We start from the raw sequence: 17,926 nt of genomic DNA, 5'->3' as shown, positions 1-17,926 counted from the left end.
GTGGTGCATTTGAGAAGCATTTCTATGAGAGAAGGAGTCCTCTCACTGAGTGGAGTTTGTACTGCTAATGGGCTACAGGAGCGTAGCTTGGCCGTGTCTCTTTATCGATGCCTAAAGTACCATTCAGGGGACGGCCTGCAGCCTTGCGAAGCAAAGCTTGGCACCTGCAAAGGAGGGGCTAGGCAGGAGAGTTACGTAGTGTTTCTTGAGAGTGTGTGAGAATCAAATCTCTTTGAGGGTTTCTTGTGAGGACAGGGCTGGTTGCAGACAGCCTTCCAGCAGGGGAGTAAAGGAGACTGTTAGCAGAGCTGCTGAGTTAAGAGTGCCTGCTAGTGAGGTGTGCGCATCGGGGGTGGGGTGGGGGTGGGGGGGGTGGTGTGGTGTGTGGAACTGTGCAGGACACAGCTGGCAGAAGCAGGAACAGCGCCCAAGCAGGGCTAGTGAAGAGCAAGTGCCGGAAACCACTCACACTGTGCGGCTGGCCTTGTCATCCAGCAAGATTTAAAAATCAAGGTCAGAGTGAGGGCTACTAGTGGATGCAGCAAATGCTTTGTTGCTCTACCAGTTTCCTTCCTTGAGGAAAAGACTTTACAACTGTTACTACAGTTACACGACAAAGACTAGTTGTCATTGCCTTGTTTATCCACCATGTTAGAGGTTTCTTTCTTTAATGTAATGCTGTTGGTGAAAAAAAATTATTCATTTTTGTGAAGGACCTTGGTATCATAAGGTTTAGTGCTCTTTTTCTCAGGCTTCTGGGGGGGGGCTCAAAGGGATGCTTTTGTCATGACTCCCATAGGTTTGAAGCTGGCACTTGCCACTAGTCAGAGTTTGGCAGCAGAGATGCCCAAGCTTAGCGGGTCAAGCTGATCAAGCTGATGTGGCTCCCCTGCTCTCTGGTCCATATCTGGCTCTGCGGGGCACTGCGTTGTGCTGTGTTGATGTAGATTCCGTCAGGAGTGGAGGGTGGGTTGTGCACTACTGCAAAACTTGGATTTGGTTTTCCTACTGCTATAAAGATAGTGTTACAAAAATGAGTATGAGGCGATTGGCTAGTTGGTGTCTGCTGTGTTTGACAGCCAAGTAAGTCTTGGTGTATTCGTCTCTGTGAGTATAGGAGGTGTGAAAGACTGAATAAGAGGTAAGGTTTAGGAACAGGTGCATAGGACCCATGTTACTTTAAATCTTTTTTTCACTTAAAGCCTCTTTAAAAAAATTCCCAACAGAGTTACAAGTTCTTTTACAAATTCTTACAAAGGACTTGTATCTCCATTGGGAAATTTTTTAGAGACTACTGGTGAAAAAAGGTTTTTATATGTTGCTGAATAGCATTTATGAATCTGCATTTCTTAATTGTCTTTCACCATACAGAGGTTGGCTGAGGATCCGTTGAGGTCTGAAGCCCAGAAGCGAAAGCTGCTGGTCTGGATTGCATTATTTCTGCTGTTGGTAGCTCAGTACTGGAATTTCATTTCCCAAACGTGAAGGTACAAACTGTGGTAGGCAAAAGAAAATGTGGTAGATAAAGCAAGAAAGTAGCACTGGAAGAGTTTTCACTCAGAAGTAATGTTTCTTTAACCAGCTTTAAACCCTGATTAACTCTGATTTTTAAATAGACCTACAAGTCTTGAGCTGTTTGAGACCTCTGCTCCGTGGTCTTAGCGGGACAAACCTCAGTAAGGAATATTTTGTGTTCATCTCTCTGGTTGCCTGGCACGACACGCTGTGGCTATCTCGTTCCTAATTCCTGTCTCAAGCAGCACTGGGCGTTCATACGGTTGTTACCATGGCCACTGTTTTAAAACTGTTATTCAGACCTGTGATTCACAAGCTGATGTCCATGTAGTCAGTACTGCTCCTAAGGGCAAACCTGCTCTTTCAGATTGTTTGTAATGCTGCAAAACGGTCAAGAAGAAGAGAAAATATACCTCAAATTTAACAACAAACAAGAAAGTATAATCAGTGTAAGAAAAATAAGAAATCAGTAGGAAGGGGTGAGTATACTGTTTAATTGGGGTCGCCTGGCGATGAGGGATGGTGCAATGGTCCTGGTTCTGCCTTTCATGTCCCAAAACTTAGCAATGCAGTGAACATCACATGAGATTCCACCACCACCCCACCACCCTCCCACCCTCCAAACTTGGTCCAGCTCTATCTGGTAAGTTTTTATGTTCCTTATTAAAGTAAAAGACAAAGGAGTCTGAACAAAATTTAGATAAATGGCTACAACATCTGCAGTTCTTTTGTAAGAAGGGGGTCAATGCTGCAGTCAGATTCCATCGTGTGAGTGGATAACGAACCCTGCAGATTGTTCTGCCTTATCCAGCCTGAGGAACTTCTTGAGCGGTGTGCTCTGTTAGAGCTTTTCTGCCAACAGGGTGGCCCTGCATCTCCAAAAGGCTGATAAAACTGATAAATTTCTAGTATCATGATCCTGTCCACAGAAGGGATTTCATCAGTGCAGCAATGCCAGTGTGGATGCAAATGTTTTTCACATCTCAAACCAACAGAGTTAAGTCAGCAAGTAAAATTTTAAGCACTGGCTTGACCTGTGCAATTCAGTGTTAAAAAAATTTCATTGTGCTGGAGTTGCCAAATGTAAACAATCTTAACTTTAATAAATTACAACCGGAGAAGCAGCGAATGGCTTTCATAAAATCTAATCAGAGTATTTAAAAAAGCCTTATAATTAACATTTAGCTGATCAACAAAAGGATTTAAGTTTTTATGTGCAGTTGACTGGCCCAGTCTGGTATTTTTGTTAACGCCATATTCTTTAGTAAAGATTAGTTTGTGATTAAAATATTGCCTATATTATTACAATATTAATATTTATATTTATTAAGTTACCATTTTGAATGTTTTGGTTTTGTTAGTATATGAAGCCAAATGTAGGGCAGGTGGACAGTATTTATTGGTACCATTACTGATAATTTGCATAAACAGGGATTGTAATTTCAGTGTCGTAGATGAATTTTTAGTTTGGTTTTTGGTTTTTTTCTTTTTAAATGGTGAGAGTCTTTGCACGTGTTGTGGTTTAACCCTAGCTGGCAACTAAGTACCACGCAGCTACTCACACAGTTCAAAACATGATTCCTTACACTTTCAAACACCTGAAGTTAGCATGTATTTGTGCCAGTTTTCACTGTTTGTTTATACCTCATTTTCTCATCTTTCCTTCTGTTTTGGTGTGTGCTGTGTTGCAGCCCTACTTGTTTGTTATTTCTACTCTTCTTAGCAAGGCTGCAGCTCATGGCGGTCTCATGCCTTGGAGCTCCTGACAGTGCTTTCCTCCTCTGGGCTGTGACAGCACCGAAGTCTCCTCCAAGAGGACTGATCTTCTCAAGATGGGCACCAAGATGGGGTGACTGATCAACGTTGTATAAAATTAAAGTTGTCTGCACTTAGTCCAGTGAAACCTTTTTTGTCGTTTCCCACCATGGCCAGCCTCAGCATGCCCTGTGTGCCAGGGAGTGTGCTTCCAGCCGGGGCAGATGCACTGCTTTTCTGGGCTGAACTTTAAGGGGGAAGCTCAGGAGGGTCCCGGTGAGGCGAAGACGTTGGTCTCAGGTCTGTGAAGGGACTGTGGATGTGGCTGCTCTCACTGGTTCCTTGTAAGCAGTACAACTCGAAGCTCAGTGTCTGGGTTAAGGGGCAGTGGCAGTGATGCTCCTCTCTCCCCTCTCCCCCCAGCAAGGCACCTCCCCTCATGCAGAAAATGGGGGAGAGCAGACGAGCACGTCGTGCTTCTGTGACTTCCCCTGGCCATGCGTGTCCTACTGCCGGGCATAGAGACCCTGCATGGCATCATGTAGGTACTTCAAGTTTGCAGGGAAGGTGCTGGGTGCAGGACCCTTTCCATCCCCAACTTTGGGGGGCTTGCAGAGAAGGCAGCTCCTGCAGATTGTTTCTGTTTTCTTCCAGAGCCCCTATACTGTGTCCCCAAGCAGTCGGTGTGAGCTGATGCAAGAGGAGCAAAGAGGAGGAACCTGTGCTCTTGCCAGGGACTGCCATGAATCTGGGCTACTGAAGACTCTCTCCCTACAAATTATAGGAGGCGTTGCCCCTCTTTGAGAGTCAGGTTTTGTTTGCATGCTTCTGCTGCTCTATTTCTCTTTAGCTGTTGCTCACCCCTCTCAGATGGCATCTAAAAAGATGTACTTTCTTTGCATCACTCCTCAGGGTACTGCAACAGGCAGGTGAGATGGGGAACATGTCCTGAAACACTATTATTAGCCTGGGAGGGTGACCTCCCTCTCTGAGTATCTGGCTCTAGTGCTTCCCTGGAAGGCACCCTAGCAGCTATGTGCTTTGTGGGTGGGAGATGGAGATTAGTCCTGCAACTGAATTTGGGGCATGGAAAACAATGGGGTGCAGACAAGCTGCCATGAAGCTGGTAGGGCACAGGCCACAGCATGTTTCAGTTCAAAAGCCAAAGTACAGGGCAAATGGATCCTTTCCTCTGAGAGCAGAAAGGAAGGGAGAGATGAGAATGGGTCAACAGCTGTCCTGGGGAGAGGGAACAGAGGAGGATTCGCTGGTAAGAGGGATAGCTTTCTGTTCTGCTGAGCTGTCAGCCTGCTGTCACCCCTGCCTCCCCAGGCATTCAATTCTCACTCATGGAAACTGTGGCAAATCGTGCATTTTATCAGGCTTCCCTCTTCCCTGTCCTCCAGCACCATCTTATCTGAAGAGGAAAGCAAGCTGTACGCCCTTTAACATCTTCTCCTAAAGACACGGCAAAGGTGTTTGGCAGCTGCCTTTCTAAACGCAAGCACTTCATGTATAGGCTGTGAGGTACCATCACCACAACATGGCTAATATGTGTGGAAAAGTCAGAGCGAGCCTGGAGAGCCAGGGGAGATGCAGAGCAGCCGGGCAGGATCGCTCAGAAGAGGTGGAGGGGCCGGATGGGGCTGCAAGCAGGCAAGGCAGGTGAGCCTCATGGGCCGTGAGGACATTCACAGCCCTTCTCCCAGCAATATATGTGGAATCTGTCATTTTTCTGTTCACCCTATGAAAGTAACAACACTGGGGAGAAGCCCCTTTTAGGTCTCACTGATAGGTCTTGCGGTCCATGTAGCATAGGTGCCCTGGGCAAGCGATCATATGGAACCTGGCAGAGACCATGCCATTGAGGACTCATGCGGAGCCTGGGCTGATCCTCTCGAAGTCTCCCACTGCCACTACCCAACGTGAAAGGCCTTGCAGGCTGCTCTCGAAGATCTTGAGCATGACTTGTGGTGGACTTGGGTCTAACACCTATCCAGGAGGGGTTGGGGGCATGAGAATCTGCACCACAGCAGCTGTGCCCTTGAATGTGGGTGGATGTGGGCTCTCTGGAAGGTGAAGCTGTGATACCAGCCTCTGCATGCAACAGTTGGGCACCTCAGCTGGTGTTTTCTCACACTCCCCCCCCCCCCCCCCGGGATGAAAATCCCACTAAGTCAAGCACATCTTCTGGATGTTAAACAGCTAGTCAGCCAGGGCCAGTGCAATCACCATGACAAAAATCACTGTCCATGTTGTCTTCCTCACAGACAATGTCCAGGAAGGACAGAATCATTTCGTTTGGGATATCATCCCAGAACAGCTGCCACAGTCACAACTGTGACTCTTTCTTCTCCCAAGGAGACTTTGGCAAACAGTAAATTCAGAGTTGGGACCTGCTGAGATAAAGGGCAGTACCGCAAGTGAAGGAACTACAAGTCACACAAGTGGTCTCTGAAGTGGATAGTTTAGTTTGATTCCAGCTTTCAGTTGAATCGCTGACCAGTAAGACTGTGCAAATGTTAGCACTCTGCCCCACTTCTGGAGTGAACCAACTTGCTCAACACCTCACGACTTTTACTTTTAGCTGTGCCAGCTCTGTAAGTTTGGCATGTGAGCAGCTAAGCCATCTAGGTGACTTTCCAGAGTGCTATATGCTGCTGTCGAAGCCAGATGAGCTGAGACTAAGCTAGTGCTGTTCCTTGAGCAAGCGCAGAAGAAGCGCCAAAGCTGTGTTGTCCGCAATGATCCCCTTTGCCGGGGCACAGGATCTACCTCCATAAAGGAAAACCAATCCACAGCTCCCAAATGGAGTTGCTCAGTTGCACGAGAGCACTTGTGAAAGAAGCTCACGCAGACAGTTGTATGTCATCTTTACCCCTGCTGCAGGCAATGCAGTGGGAGTTAGCTGACAGGCATCTGGAGGGGGTGAAGAAATTTTGCTTTCTACTTGGTCATGAAGACCTTGCAGCCCCGCTTATCTGTGCAGCTGAATAGGGAGTGTGAGAACACTTTGGTGTTACGCCATTATAACCGTCAAACTCTTGTTACCCAATGATGGATTAGAGTCTTTTCTGTTTTATGTGCTCTAGGCACAAAATTAAAAGGTTCAGCCACCTCCTAAAGAGCTTACAATTTAAGCCATGAAGAAAAATAAACTACTAAAGGAATAGCAGAGAGCGTCAGAATCAAGCAATAATGTGAGGTGAGTGAAGGAGCAGTGCACATGGCTGATGCACATGATGGCTACTGATAAGCCTGAACTTTTCAGTAATCCTGCTGGCCTGGGTGAGTAGCCAACCCTCAGGACTTTTAAATTTTATTTCTCTGTTCTTGCAAGAGGCTGTTTATGAAACGAGTACTGTGGGCAGGGATTTTTGTCACAGCGACTGCCATGGCATGAGGAGGCATATGATTAACCTGCATTTTGTATCCCTTGGAGAGCTGACAGTTGTCAGATTTATCGCTGCAATATAATGGAATGATGTTATATATGCTTAAAAATAAGAACATTTCATTCTCTGGGGTGAGGAAATAAAGTGATGAAGAGGGAAGGACAGAGGCACAGAAGCTTCAATATCTTTTTCTCTATTTAGGGAGGTACCAGCAAAGCAAGATAAAGCAGATCTGTCCTCTGCCTATACAGTGGTTTTTCAACGGCAACATAGCCTTGTAAATCAGAAGTGAAATGTTAACAATAAGTGTGGTGTTGGTGTTTTTTGTGGTGTCTCTGCTGTTTATGCAGTTTCTGAAATTGCAATGGATGCGAAGACGATTTCCTCCTGGACCAACTCCGTACCCATTCTTTGGAAATCTGCTGCAGATGAACTTCCAAATTCATCATGAGATCCTTAAAAAAGTATGTATTTTCAAGCAATTAATGGATTCATAAGCTGATTGAAAAGTAAACGTAAGCATTTAACATAGTTTTATTTGGGAGGGATTTATTCTAAATTGTATAGATGTGAAAATAGGTGGGGATCATTAAAATATCTGGGTTTAGGTATGAAAATTTCCAGCTATGTAACATCATTAAAACCTTATGTGCATATGAACAAAATAATACTGATGATAATGTTCCTGTCTTACACGTAGGAAAATGCACGTTTTAAAGCAGAGTCTTTAATTCTGTGCAGTCTTTTGCAGGTCTGTATTTTGACTGTTGTTGCACTGGCAGTTTCCAGATATCCCATGAAATAACTACTGAGTGCATGTGTGTTTCCAGTATAGAAAAGATTAATATTTTTATACTTATTCAACAGATTTTTCAAAGATCTTAGAGTAAATTTTTTTTCTGACGTACCTGTTGGTTAGATTTTAACAAGAGAGTTCAGTCTGCTGAGCCTGATTGAGCTTTTAAGTAGCTGAGCTAATTAATTGCGTGCCTATGCTCAAACTCTTTTCTGAGTCCAGTTGTAATGCACAGCACTTCTAGAATTTGTACCCTAATGTTTTATATTCCTCATATATAAAAAAAATAATTAACATTTAAATATATAACAGCACCTTGCTTTCACTCTTTGTTCTCAGCCTTCCTGTCTTGCCAGTTTTCTTTTCCCAAGTTGTATATTTCAAGGCAAAGTAGTATGACTCCACAACATTAAATTATAGCCAGTGTGTGCCTTGTTTTCTTCTATTTCTGACCTCCCAAACCTGAAGAGTAGTGCTCATCCCAAGATATCAAAAGCTATGAATTAGTCCTTCTCGAAATGAAGTTAAACACAAACGTGCAAGCACATGTGTATAACTTTTTGCTCAACATGCCTATCTGTTCCCTCTTGTTTGCTCCCAGGCAGCAAAATTTTGAACTCTGCAGTTCTTGGGATGTTTTGGTAATGCCACGCTCTTCCCAGCCTACTCTGCCCCGCAGACTTGCTGCTTTGACCTACGCACTGTTGCACTTCCCTCAGCCTTTTCCATTTCCCAGTTCTCCAGCTAGGGAAAGGACTGTCCTGCCTACTTCTAGTGATGGCTGTGTGCAGGGCATTGCGGAGACAGGGCTATTACAGTTTAGCTAGAAAGGAGGGGGTGGTTCCTGCTTTGCTCACCTCCTCAGCTGCTTTTGCTACACAATACACGAAGGGGAATCTGTAGATGTTCACTTAAACTCATGAGCTAATGTTTTCTTCTTACAAATGTGTAAGAATTCATCTGCAAAGAGTTTGAATTGTAAGACATGATCAATAGCATCATAGGCTTTGGCAATAGCTGACATTTTGGGAACATCTTGATCTTTAGTAAATGAGACTTTCAATAGAAACCTGACTTCAGGCTATGTTATATGCAAGAATAGATTTGGTGCTCTTCTCAAGGTCAATCACTCCTCGGGCATCTGCCAAGGGAAAAGATCTTGTTCATCATGTTTGATTTAAATGTACTGGTTCTCACGCCTGTTATTCTGATGCTGCTTTGTTCTACAGATGGCCAAAATTCATGGTAACGTCTTCACCTTATGGCTTTCAAATGTTCCTGTCGTTGTCCTGCAAGGGTTTCAGGCAGTGAAGGAAGGTCTGACTGTTCATGCTGAACATGTTGCTGGAAGGCCAACAAGCAGAGTCTTTCACATGCTGAATCAAGGAAACGGTAATTATTATTTTCATAAATCTTTTTGTGTGTTCTAAGTCTGGCTTTGGAAACTCATTTAGAGTCCTGAAGTCCTTAATTTATAGTGGGGAAAAAAGTTAATATTTTCATGAGGTTTTATAATATACTTCTTTTTTTGATTCTGGCGGAACAACAATGGCAGAATATAGCTATTGTAAGAGTTTCTACACAGGAGACAGATTGCTAAACTATAAGAAGAAAGAAGAGGAAAGGGGAATGCTGCCAGACTGCTGGCAAAAATTTGAAAAAATTAGAATGAAAGAGAAGCTTCTTTGGCATATTAACTGTACAAATTCATTAATTTATGAAGCATTAACAGCATTAGTTCATTATGGTCCCAGGTGTTATGTTTTCTAATGGTCATCTCTGGAAGCAACAGAGGCATTTTGGACTTGCGACAATGAGGAAAATGGGAGTGGGGAAAAAAGACCAGGAGTATCAGCTACAAAAGGAGGCCTGTCACCTGGTGGAATACTTCCAGAAAATGAATGGTATGTGACTCAATATGCAGGTCAGGCGGTGCAATGGGTGATTTTGCTGAAGAATGGGTCACCTGTAGCTTTTGAAACTATTTGATTTCAAATATGTATTTAAAGTGTGCATGCAGAGCTGAGTCTCGAAGCTCTGTAACATATGATTTGCACGAGACATTTCCTTGCAGAAGTGCTACGCATGAAACCCCACGGTATGAACTTAGGACTGAGACTCCACGATCCCTGTCTGTTAGTGTTATTACTACTTAAGTCTGTTTTACCTTTCTCATGGTCACAGAATCAGGGTAACAGGAAACAGTAACAAAGTAAGTGTCACAACAGCCGATATACTTCTGCAAAAAAAAAAACAACCCAACAACCAAAAAACAAAACCCCAAACCAAGGCACTAAATGTTAATAGCTTTGACCAGGGCTGCACAACCCTATGGCTCTGCTCTGGCAAGTGCAGTGGAAAAAGCTCACCTCACACAGCTTGCGGTAGTCACCTCAGTAAGGGAAGACGTTTGTTCAGATTGTGCTGCTGAATGACAGGGTGATCTATAGGTTTGCTTAATTATTCTATTATTGAGGTGAAAAGGAGATGAGCAAAGGATAGAAGGTGGTTCTCTTTTCAATTCAGCTGCTTGTTCATAACAATGTCTCAGCTGACCTTTTTTGTACCATGGTTATTGCCAAACATGAGATCTATTGATGCCAAGGTTCTGTGAAATCTGGGTGTTTTTATAATTACTACTACTAATTACACTCCCACCAGTAGTCTTGCCTTTTTTTAACCAACAGTGTTTTTAGATGTCTGAAGTTACTCTTTATTCATGCCTTTAACCAATAAATTGCAATTTAATTAATTTCAACCTTAATTAATTCAGAATCATTTTCAGCAATCTAATTAATGTCAGAAGTGTTTGTAAAATCTCATCAGCTCTCCTCTCAGTGGGAAAAGCAGGAACATTATGTGTTAATGGTGAATGCTGTTGACTGTGTTTACAGGAAAACCTCTGGACCCCACTATGCCTGTCGTTCATACTGTCTCAAATGTGATCTGTTCTGTGATTTTTGGACATCGCTTCTCTAAAGATGATGAAAATTTTCACCAGTTGATTGAATCCATTGATACTATAGCAGGATTTATGAACAGCGTCTCTTTCTTTGTGAGGAAAATGATTTTTTGTTTGTTTGTTTGTTTACTTTATATAGATAGACAATGAAAAAGGCAGCTTGCTTGTTACTTTTATAACAAAAATAAATACTAATGCACTGGGAATTGCTGGAGTACTCATCAGAATAATATTTTCAGATGCAGTTCAAAGCTTGTTTCAATTGCTTATTCCTCATCATAGCACAGCAATTTCACGTCTGGTGGATGGGAATGGAAACACAGGCTCGCTACATGTTTGGGAGATGCACAAAGGCCAGTCTTGCAGAAATGCTGCCTGTACAACTGTGTTTCCTGTACAAACAGCGTTTTAAACTATAACTGAAAACCAGTAGTAAAATATAGTTAAAAATAAAAGTAAAAAAAAAGAAAAAAAGAAAGAACAGCTCTGAAATAGGCTTATCTTAAATTCTACCTAACAAAGTAGTTTTCTTCGCTGTGTGAAATCATATGACTGTCAACAAATGTCAAGAGTAACACGGGCTTTACTGCTTCCTGCACTACTGTTAGCTAACTTCATATGAATTTAAGTAGAGTAACCGTTTTGTGCAAATGTAACATATCATAAAATTGCTTAATGGTACCTTTTTCCTATAGTTTTCGGCAGCAACACCTGTACCACATCTGCATGTACTTATGAGAATTCGATAACACATACTGGAAGTCACACTCCATTAGCTGCTGGATATTTGTCTCCATCCAAGGCCGCAGCTCCTGACTGCACATCTGGCCCACTGGACAGAAAAAAATGCTATCTTGCTTCTGTGTGAAGCTGTGACTGCAGTTGCAAAACCAGTAGAACAGACTGCCTCAAACAAGGGCGGTTTTATCATTAACCATTTATAAATTGGAACCACAATACTGTATATAGTCAAGAAGTCAATTACCAATGTACAATGCAGCCTGCTTCTGCAGAACTTGCTGGAACACATCTGGCTTTGTATCTTGCATGGTTTCCAACATTTCTTACTAACTGGAAACTGCTGTAATCAAAGTCCTAAAGAATTTGAGATCTCGAAAAAAAATGAAACTACTTATGATTTTTTCTCCCAGAAGATGCAGGTAGAATGATTCCTAACCTATCTTCTAATTAGGGTAAACACAGGATCAGCTAATTCCAAAGTGGTCTCAGTAGGTATTTTTACAAGGTGTTCTTAAAAACTCTTAATAGTGTGGCCACAGCCAACAAAAACATTCTAGTCCAGTATTTCATTCTGTCCTGCTCTCCACAGTGCTTTCACAGCGATGTGCAATCCTTTAATGATGGTCTGTACTAATCTGTTTTTGTGGTAAGTGGACAGGTATTTTTAAGCAAAATTATGCAGTAGGACGACAAATAAATACAAGCCAGGAATCTGAACAGGTCTGTGGGAAGATAAATCTTTGTAATGCAGCTGCCATTTAAATAGGTGAGCCCAAGTGTTATGACCTAATACATAATTTAAGCTGCAGTAATTCTGTAAACTGGAAGGACATGGTACAATCTGTAAAAGGAGAAAAAAGAAAGGGAAATGAAGTAGAGGAATGGAATTAATGTAAGGAGTGTTTTGTTTTCTTTTCTGCTGAGATGCGGTTTTGTAATAGTACAAGTCCAAGAGTGTGAATAGGTTTAGACCATGAATAAACAGCAGGGAATCCACAGGGCTCAGTATTTCTACTTCATCAAGTTGTTTTGCATACCACACAGATGTGATGTGTTTGATTCTTATCTATGAGAAGGCCTATCTCGTAAAATCCCCATGCATTCAGTGTCCTACAGTCCTGGGTTTAGATATTTCTATTTTTGGTTAGCAGATATATCAAGGAAGTCAGCCTCGATATGGTTTTTTTTTGGTAATGAGATAGAAATGATATGTATGTTGGATAAACTGAGAACAGGGGCACATTTTATATGAGGTCCTTGGTACTGAAGTTCAGTCTAGCAAATAATTGGGGTATAGAGGAACTTTATTTATTCTTTATGCATCACAATGGAAAATTTATAGCGTAAAACTAAGAGAAATTCTGCTCCAGGGAAAAATGGGATTAAGAAAAGCTTTAATGAATCATGGGGTAGGCATTATCCCTTCCATGTTTTTTCTACTACCCAAAAGCCTATATTGGGATTCAAATTTACTTTGCTCGTGTCAGTAATACCACATGTCTAAAATATCTCTTTTATAGGTATGTGAAATCTTTCCCTGGCTTCCAAGTCGTTTCCTAGCACCAATGAAACAAGCTAAGGCCAGCATAAATTTTGTGAACACTCTATTAGCAAAGGAACTTGAAAACCACAAAAAAAAAAGAGGAACAGATGAAAATCAAGATTTTATTGATTACTATTTGGATGAGATAGATAAAGTGAGTACCTCTGAACTCTTCTTATGCCCCACTAACAACGATTTTAAGTTGTTTTTAAGTGCTGCTTTGATTATAATGATGTCTAATATAAATTTAGAAGTATACCATTTCTCCATAGAAAAGCTTATAGGTAGATGAACTAAAAAAAGTTGACACTAAGAGATGGCAGAAGGATGATGAAGTAATAATGTAAATAGATTCACAGGCAGATTAGCTTTAACCTCAATAATAACAGATCTGCATATGATTAAGATACAACTAGAAATCACTGTTATGGTGGACTTTGCAGCAGGAGTAGAAAGCATGTACAATTAGTAACTTTGTCATGGCTGAAGAAAAACCTGTTTATATGGATAGGATAAATTGACAAGTATACTGGAAAATATTAGAAAATGTCTTCATTTTAGGCAGAAGGTTTTATTTTCTAGCGCTTTGATTATTTTTTTTTTCTTTTTTTTCATTTTGGATAGTATCAGTAAATATTCCTGTGATGCAAAGTGGTTTACTTCTTTTTTTTGTGTGACATAACTTGGTCTTTTCAATTCATATCTGCAGACTAAAGGAGATGCTGATGCTACTTATGATGAAGAAAACTTGATCCAGTCTATTTTTGACCTCTTTCTGGCAGGTGTAGAAACAACAGCCACCACTTTACGTTGGGCATTGCTCTATATGGTGATTTATCCTGATATTCAAGGTAAGCACACCCAAACAGTTCTGCAACTTTTTAGAAATCATACATGTTCAAATAGCAGTGCAGCTTGTTCAAAGAATAATAGAGGAACTAATTATTAGGGTGTGAATCAGGTGAACTGCATGTATCTCTTTCTTGCTGTATCCTTTCCAACATACAGGCCAGCCATTTTAGGTTTCATTTTTAACAGACCTATACAGAATGCAGGGTGTGATTCTTCTGATCAGACGGAGGAGTCTAGTCTTGGACAAGATAATGATTAGACTTCCACGGAAGACAAGGTGGAGTGTTCAGGTCATCCTTTCCATCCCATGACTGCTACTCTTTGAAGTGCTCCTGGCTTCTTTGCAGCAGAAATTATTTCAGTACAGTGGGAGGTTGCTAATATGTGTGGTTATTCCATGAAACTTAAAACTTCAAACATAGACTTCTACATATAGATATTAAAAAAAAAAGATTGGGGTGAGTAGCTTGAAACCGTATGTTTTTAATAATGATATTCACAGAGGAAAGATATAGCTTGGCAAAGTAAGTGAAAAGGAAGCGTCAGAGTGCATAGGATAGATAAGATTGAAAGGTATACAAATCACTTCAAAGGCCTCATATCTGGGAGTTTAAGCTGAGTACCAGGCACAGCAGGAGGCTAGTAAGAAGAAAATGTTGGAAATGGTAAAGAGAAAGGATGTCCCATTGTTGGTGCCTAAAAACTCTTCAAAAGATCTAAAATTAGAGATTGGATTGAGCATACTTGAATTTTCACAACATGATCTTTCACCCTTGCAGGGTATATTAAAATAGTCTTAAGTTTCCTGATGCATAGGGTCAATCTAATTGCAATTATAAAGGCTATAGTACTAATCAGATCATTTCAGATCAGAAATTAATCATAAATTACCATCTCAGCTCAGATTTTAAGTAAAAAAAAAAAGAAGAAGAAAAAAAAGGCCTTGAGAAAAATTAATTCGTGTAAGTGCTTCCCAGGGCAGGTAATTACAGAATAGCGACTGGGCCACCTATGTGGTTGTGAGTGAAGAACAATCCCTCATTAGTTACTAAACTGGTCTCCTAATAAACAATTAAATTTCTTTTTCCAGTTGATTCCCTGACTGTAAAAATAAATCTTAATAAAAGTATTTTTATGAATTACCTCAGAGCAGTAACACAACAGGAATCTAAATATTCTTAAAGAATGACTTTGCTACTGTTATTTTTAAAGTACTGCTTGGGTATGCAACCTATAAACAATTTCAGAGTCAAATTTTATTCAGGTCATCTGTATGGGAATTTGAAGGTGCTCTTATTTTATAAAATATCTTTTTCATCTTGTTGGATGTTATTCTTACTGTAAAAAGCAATAGGAAAAAATATGTAGAGTTTATTTGTTGTATATTTAAAGCTGAATATTCCTCCTTAGAGAAAGTCCAAAAGGAGATGGATGATGTTCTCGGTTGTTCCCATTTAATTTGCTACGAGGACAGAAAGAAGTTGCCTTATACAAATGCTGTAATTCACGAGATCCAGCGATACAGTAACATAGTCTTAATTGCACTTCCAAGACAGAGCGTGAAGGACACAGAGCTGCTGGGATTTCCTGTTCCAAAGGTAGAAATATGCTGCATATTTGAATATCTGATGTCTGGTACGCTTGCAACAGTTTTTAAAACTGATTTAACATAACTTTTTAACAACTGAAGCCACCTCAGCTAGTGATTCCCAAAATACTTTCCTTTTTTAGTTGCTTTTGATGTAATTGCTCATTTAGTTGAAAAGCAACTATGATTGAGAACTGCTGTGTAGGTCTTTGGTACATTAGATGCATTTAGAAAGGCTTTTGAGGGTTTTCTTGATTGAGGACAAGAATTCTTGTGCCCTATCAGTTCTAGCAGTGCCCTAAGCTATGACTGTCTTCAAGGAAATGTGCACTTCATCCTAACTATTAGTATTCTTATATCATTATTTCTCCCAACAGAAAGCTTGTGAATGGTGACTGGAAATAAACATATTAATTTCCATCAGTCTCAGGTCTGTCCCTTGTCAAAATGGCTTATCAGCTGGTGAACAGAGGCCATTCAAAAATGGAAAAAAAAGGTTTTACTGAAAAACTTTCAAATGTGAAATTATTTTTGTATCACAATTTTTAAATGCAATATCTTGCAAATATTATAATGAAACTGAAGTATTTTCAAGTTGTAACTGAAAGGCACATAAGGGCTTGTTCTTAAATATACTCCCATCGCTGCTTTTCATGTAGCCTCATTTTCATTCCCTTTTTCTGGATCTGCTCAAAGCAACTCTGGTGTTGCAGACATCATCGAGTAACAAAAGGAAAAAATAAACTGATAATCATGATATTCTATAGCTCAAAAGCTGAATAAGTAATAAAAATACTTAGTGACAATAGGAAAAATAAAAGTAAAACATTTTAACAATACAAACATGATAATATCCTAACCACTTATTTTATTGCACTTAGTGGCAGCAAGTAATAAAGGAGAGCAAGTAGCAATAGTCTCAAAAGTTTAAACTCCTTATGAAATTTTTTAAAGCTTGATTTCATTCTTGAGAAAAATGAGACTTTAAATTATGACATTAAATTCTTTGCTCCTTTGTCATTATTTTGTTATCTGATTAATATGAACAATAAGACAGAACTGAAGCCACTGCTCTTTTTTTCAGAACACCATAATTTTATCAAATATTGACTCTGTTCTGTCTGACCCTGGAAAATGGGAGACACCTGATGAGTTCAACCCAGGCCACTTTCTGGATAAAGACGGAAACTTTGTAAACAGGGATGCATTCTTACCATTTTCAATAGGTATGTGCACTGAACAGGGTTTTATTCACTCTTTGTGGTAACACCTTAAGAGCCATTCATTCCCCAGCATAAAAAGGAGAACATTTACAAATAGGTATATAAACACATCCCGCTGTTTTAAAGATCTCCAGGAAGAGAGAAGTCCAATTGTACATGGAAAAGATTGGAAGGAATGACACTTAGAAAAGTTTCTCTTGGAAGACAGATCCAGTTTCTCTTGGAGGAGAGATCCAGTTATCAAGATAGTAGCAGCAAAATGCACAGTACTAGGAAGAATGTAAATGTAAATTATAAAACCCTGGTGATCATTTCTATAATGTCTTGCTGCCTGCTGTAAACACAGATCAAAACTTCCAGTGGAAATTCAAGCAGCCTTTCACTTCTGGATCATTAAATGATGAAGTTAGTTAAGAGAAAAGGACTAAGTCTGCAGAAAACAAGCAAACAAACTAAAAGCCAAGCAGATTAGAAAGGGAGGTGCAATAGAAACCCCTTGGCTGATTGCCTTTTCTGTCTTTTCACAGGGCACCGAGTATGCATGGGGCAGCTGCTGGCAAGGATGGAGCTCTTTATTGTCTTTTCCACCCTGTTACAGGCATTCACATTCACCCTGCCAGAAGGAGTGAAAGAAGGCAATACAAAGCTGGTTTTTGGAGCCACAATGAAGCCACCTCCCTACCAGCTCTGTGCCATTCCTCGGTAGGGAAGGGTGCCCCGCAGTTTCAGGGAACTTACTCAGCAAGATTGTTTCTGCTTGTGAATTTCTTTTTGCATGTCTTAAGATTTTTGCTTTCCTCTTGGTTTGGTTAACCAGTACCCTGAAAGATGCTTTTTGGACAGTTGTATCCTAAGGATTATACCTCAAAGAGTTAATCTTTCATTCTTGTTTGCTGTTTGGAAAATCTTGGTAAATTTCTTTTGATGTGTAACAAATAAAGACATTAAGGGAAGAAATAGAATCGGGCTTTATTTATTAACTGGAAAGAGGATTTACAGAGAAAGAACTTAAAGTCTAGAAATTAGAAGTCTCACCGTTAAAGATCTGTGCATTCTTTCTTGTAAGCCACAGTTGCATTTGTGGAGATAGGCTTAGAGGTCTTTCAGTCTGCCTCAGGATATTAGTGGGTGCAGGAATTAAAAGAAGCTCTTAGAGGAAGCTTTCTAGAGAGGCAGATAGTGTGATCTGAGATAACATTCCCTTAGACTGATCAGGTTTGTGGCTGTGCAAGCTTGTTGTGTACAACTCTATCACTGACACCTGTCAAGACAGTTGAGGGTTTCACCCTCATAATACAGGTAGGGAGCAAGGACTGGAAGGCAAATGACAACAGGGAGTGGACACAGAGTATTGATAAATTGCTTTTTTATGAGCCCACTGGTTGACAGCAACATAAGAACATCTTTTTCATGACAGCTAATTTCTGGTGGTGTTTGCTCCAGATCCTCCAATAATTTATTCAGCTTCATTTATTCTTTCAGGTCTTTAATGGATTCTTTATCACAGTTAGCTGACTTCACATCAGTCAGCACAAATTAGCATATCACAAGCAACA

General features: G+C 40.6%; 2 protein-coding genes across 4 annotated transcripts in view; one reads left to right on the top strand and one right to left on the bottom strand.

The window, feature by feature from the left end:
• Nucleotides 1-17,926, bottom strand: part of LOC119156454 (cytochrome P450 2J2-like) — a 120,056-nt gene that overhangs the window by 28,539 nt on the left and 73,591 nt on the right. The window lies entirely within an intron of this gene.
• Nucleotides 6,959-17,241, top strand: LOC119156456 (cytochrome P450 2J6-like). Its single transcript, XM_037406186.1, has 9 exons — nt 6,959-7,129; nt 8,691-8,853; nt 9,216-9,365; nt 10,356-10,516; nt 12,685-12,861; nt 13,417-13,558; nt 14,970-15,157; nt 16,232-16,373; nt 16,898-17,241. Exons 1-9 carry the CDS (start codon nt 6,959-6,961, stop codon nt 17,074-17,076), a joined length of 1,473 nt encoding a protein of 490 aa, XP_037262083.1. The 3' UTR covers nt 17,077-17,241.

The sequence above is a fragment of the Falco rusticolus genome, chromosome 13, assembly GCF_015220075.1.
Source record: "Falco rusticolus isolate bFalRus1 chromosome 13, bFalRus1.pri, whole genome shotgun sequence".
In the NCBI taxonomy this organism is placed as follows: domain Eukaryota; kingdom Metazoa; phylum Chordata; class Aves; order Falconiformes; family Falconidae; genus Falco; species Falco rusticolus.
The sequence above is the reverse complement of the archived record's forward strand: the minus strand, read 5'-3'. Positions and strand labels throughout refer to the sequence as shown.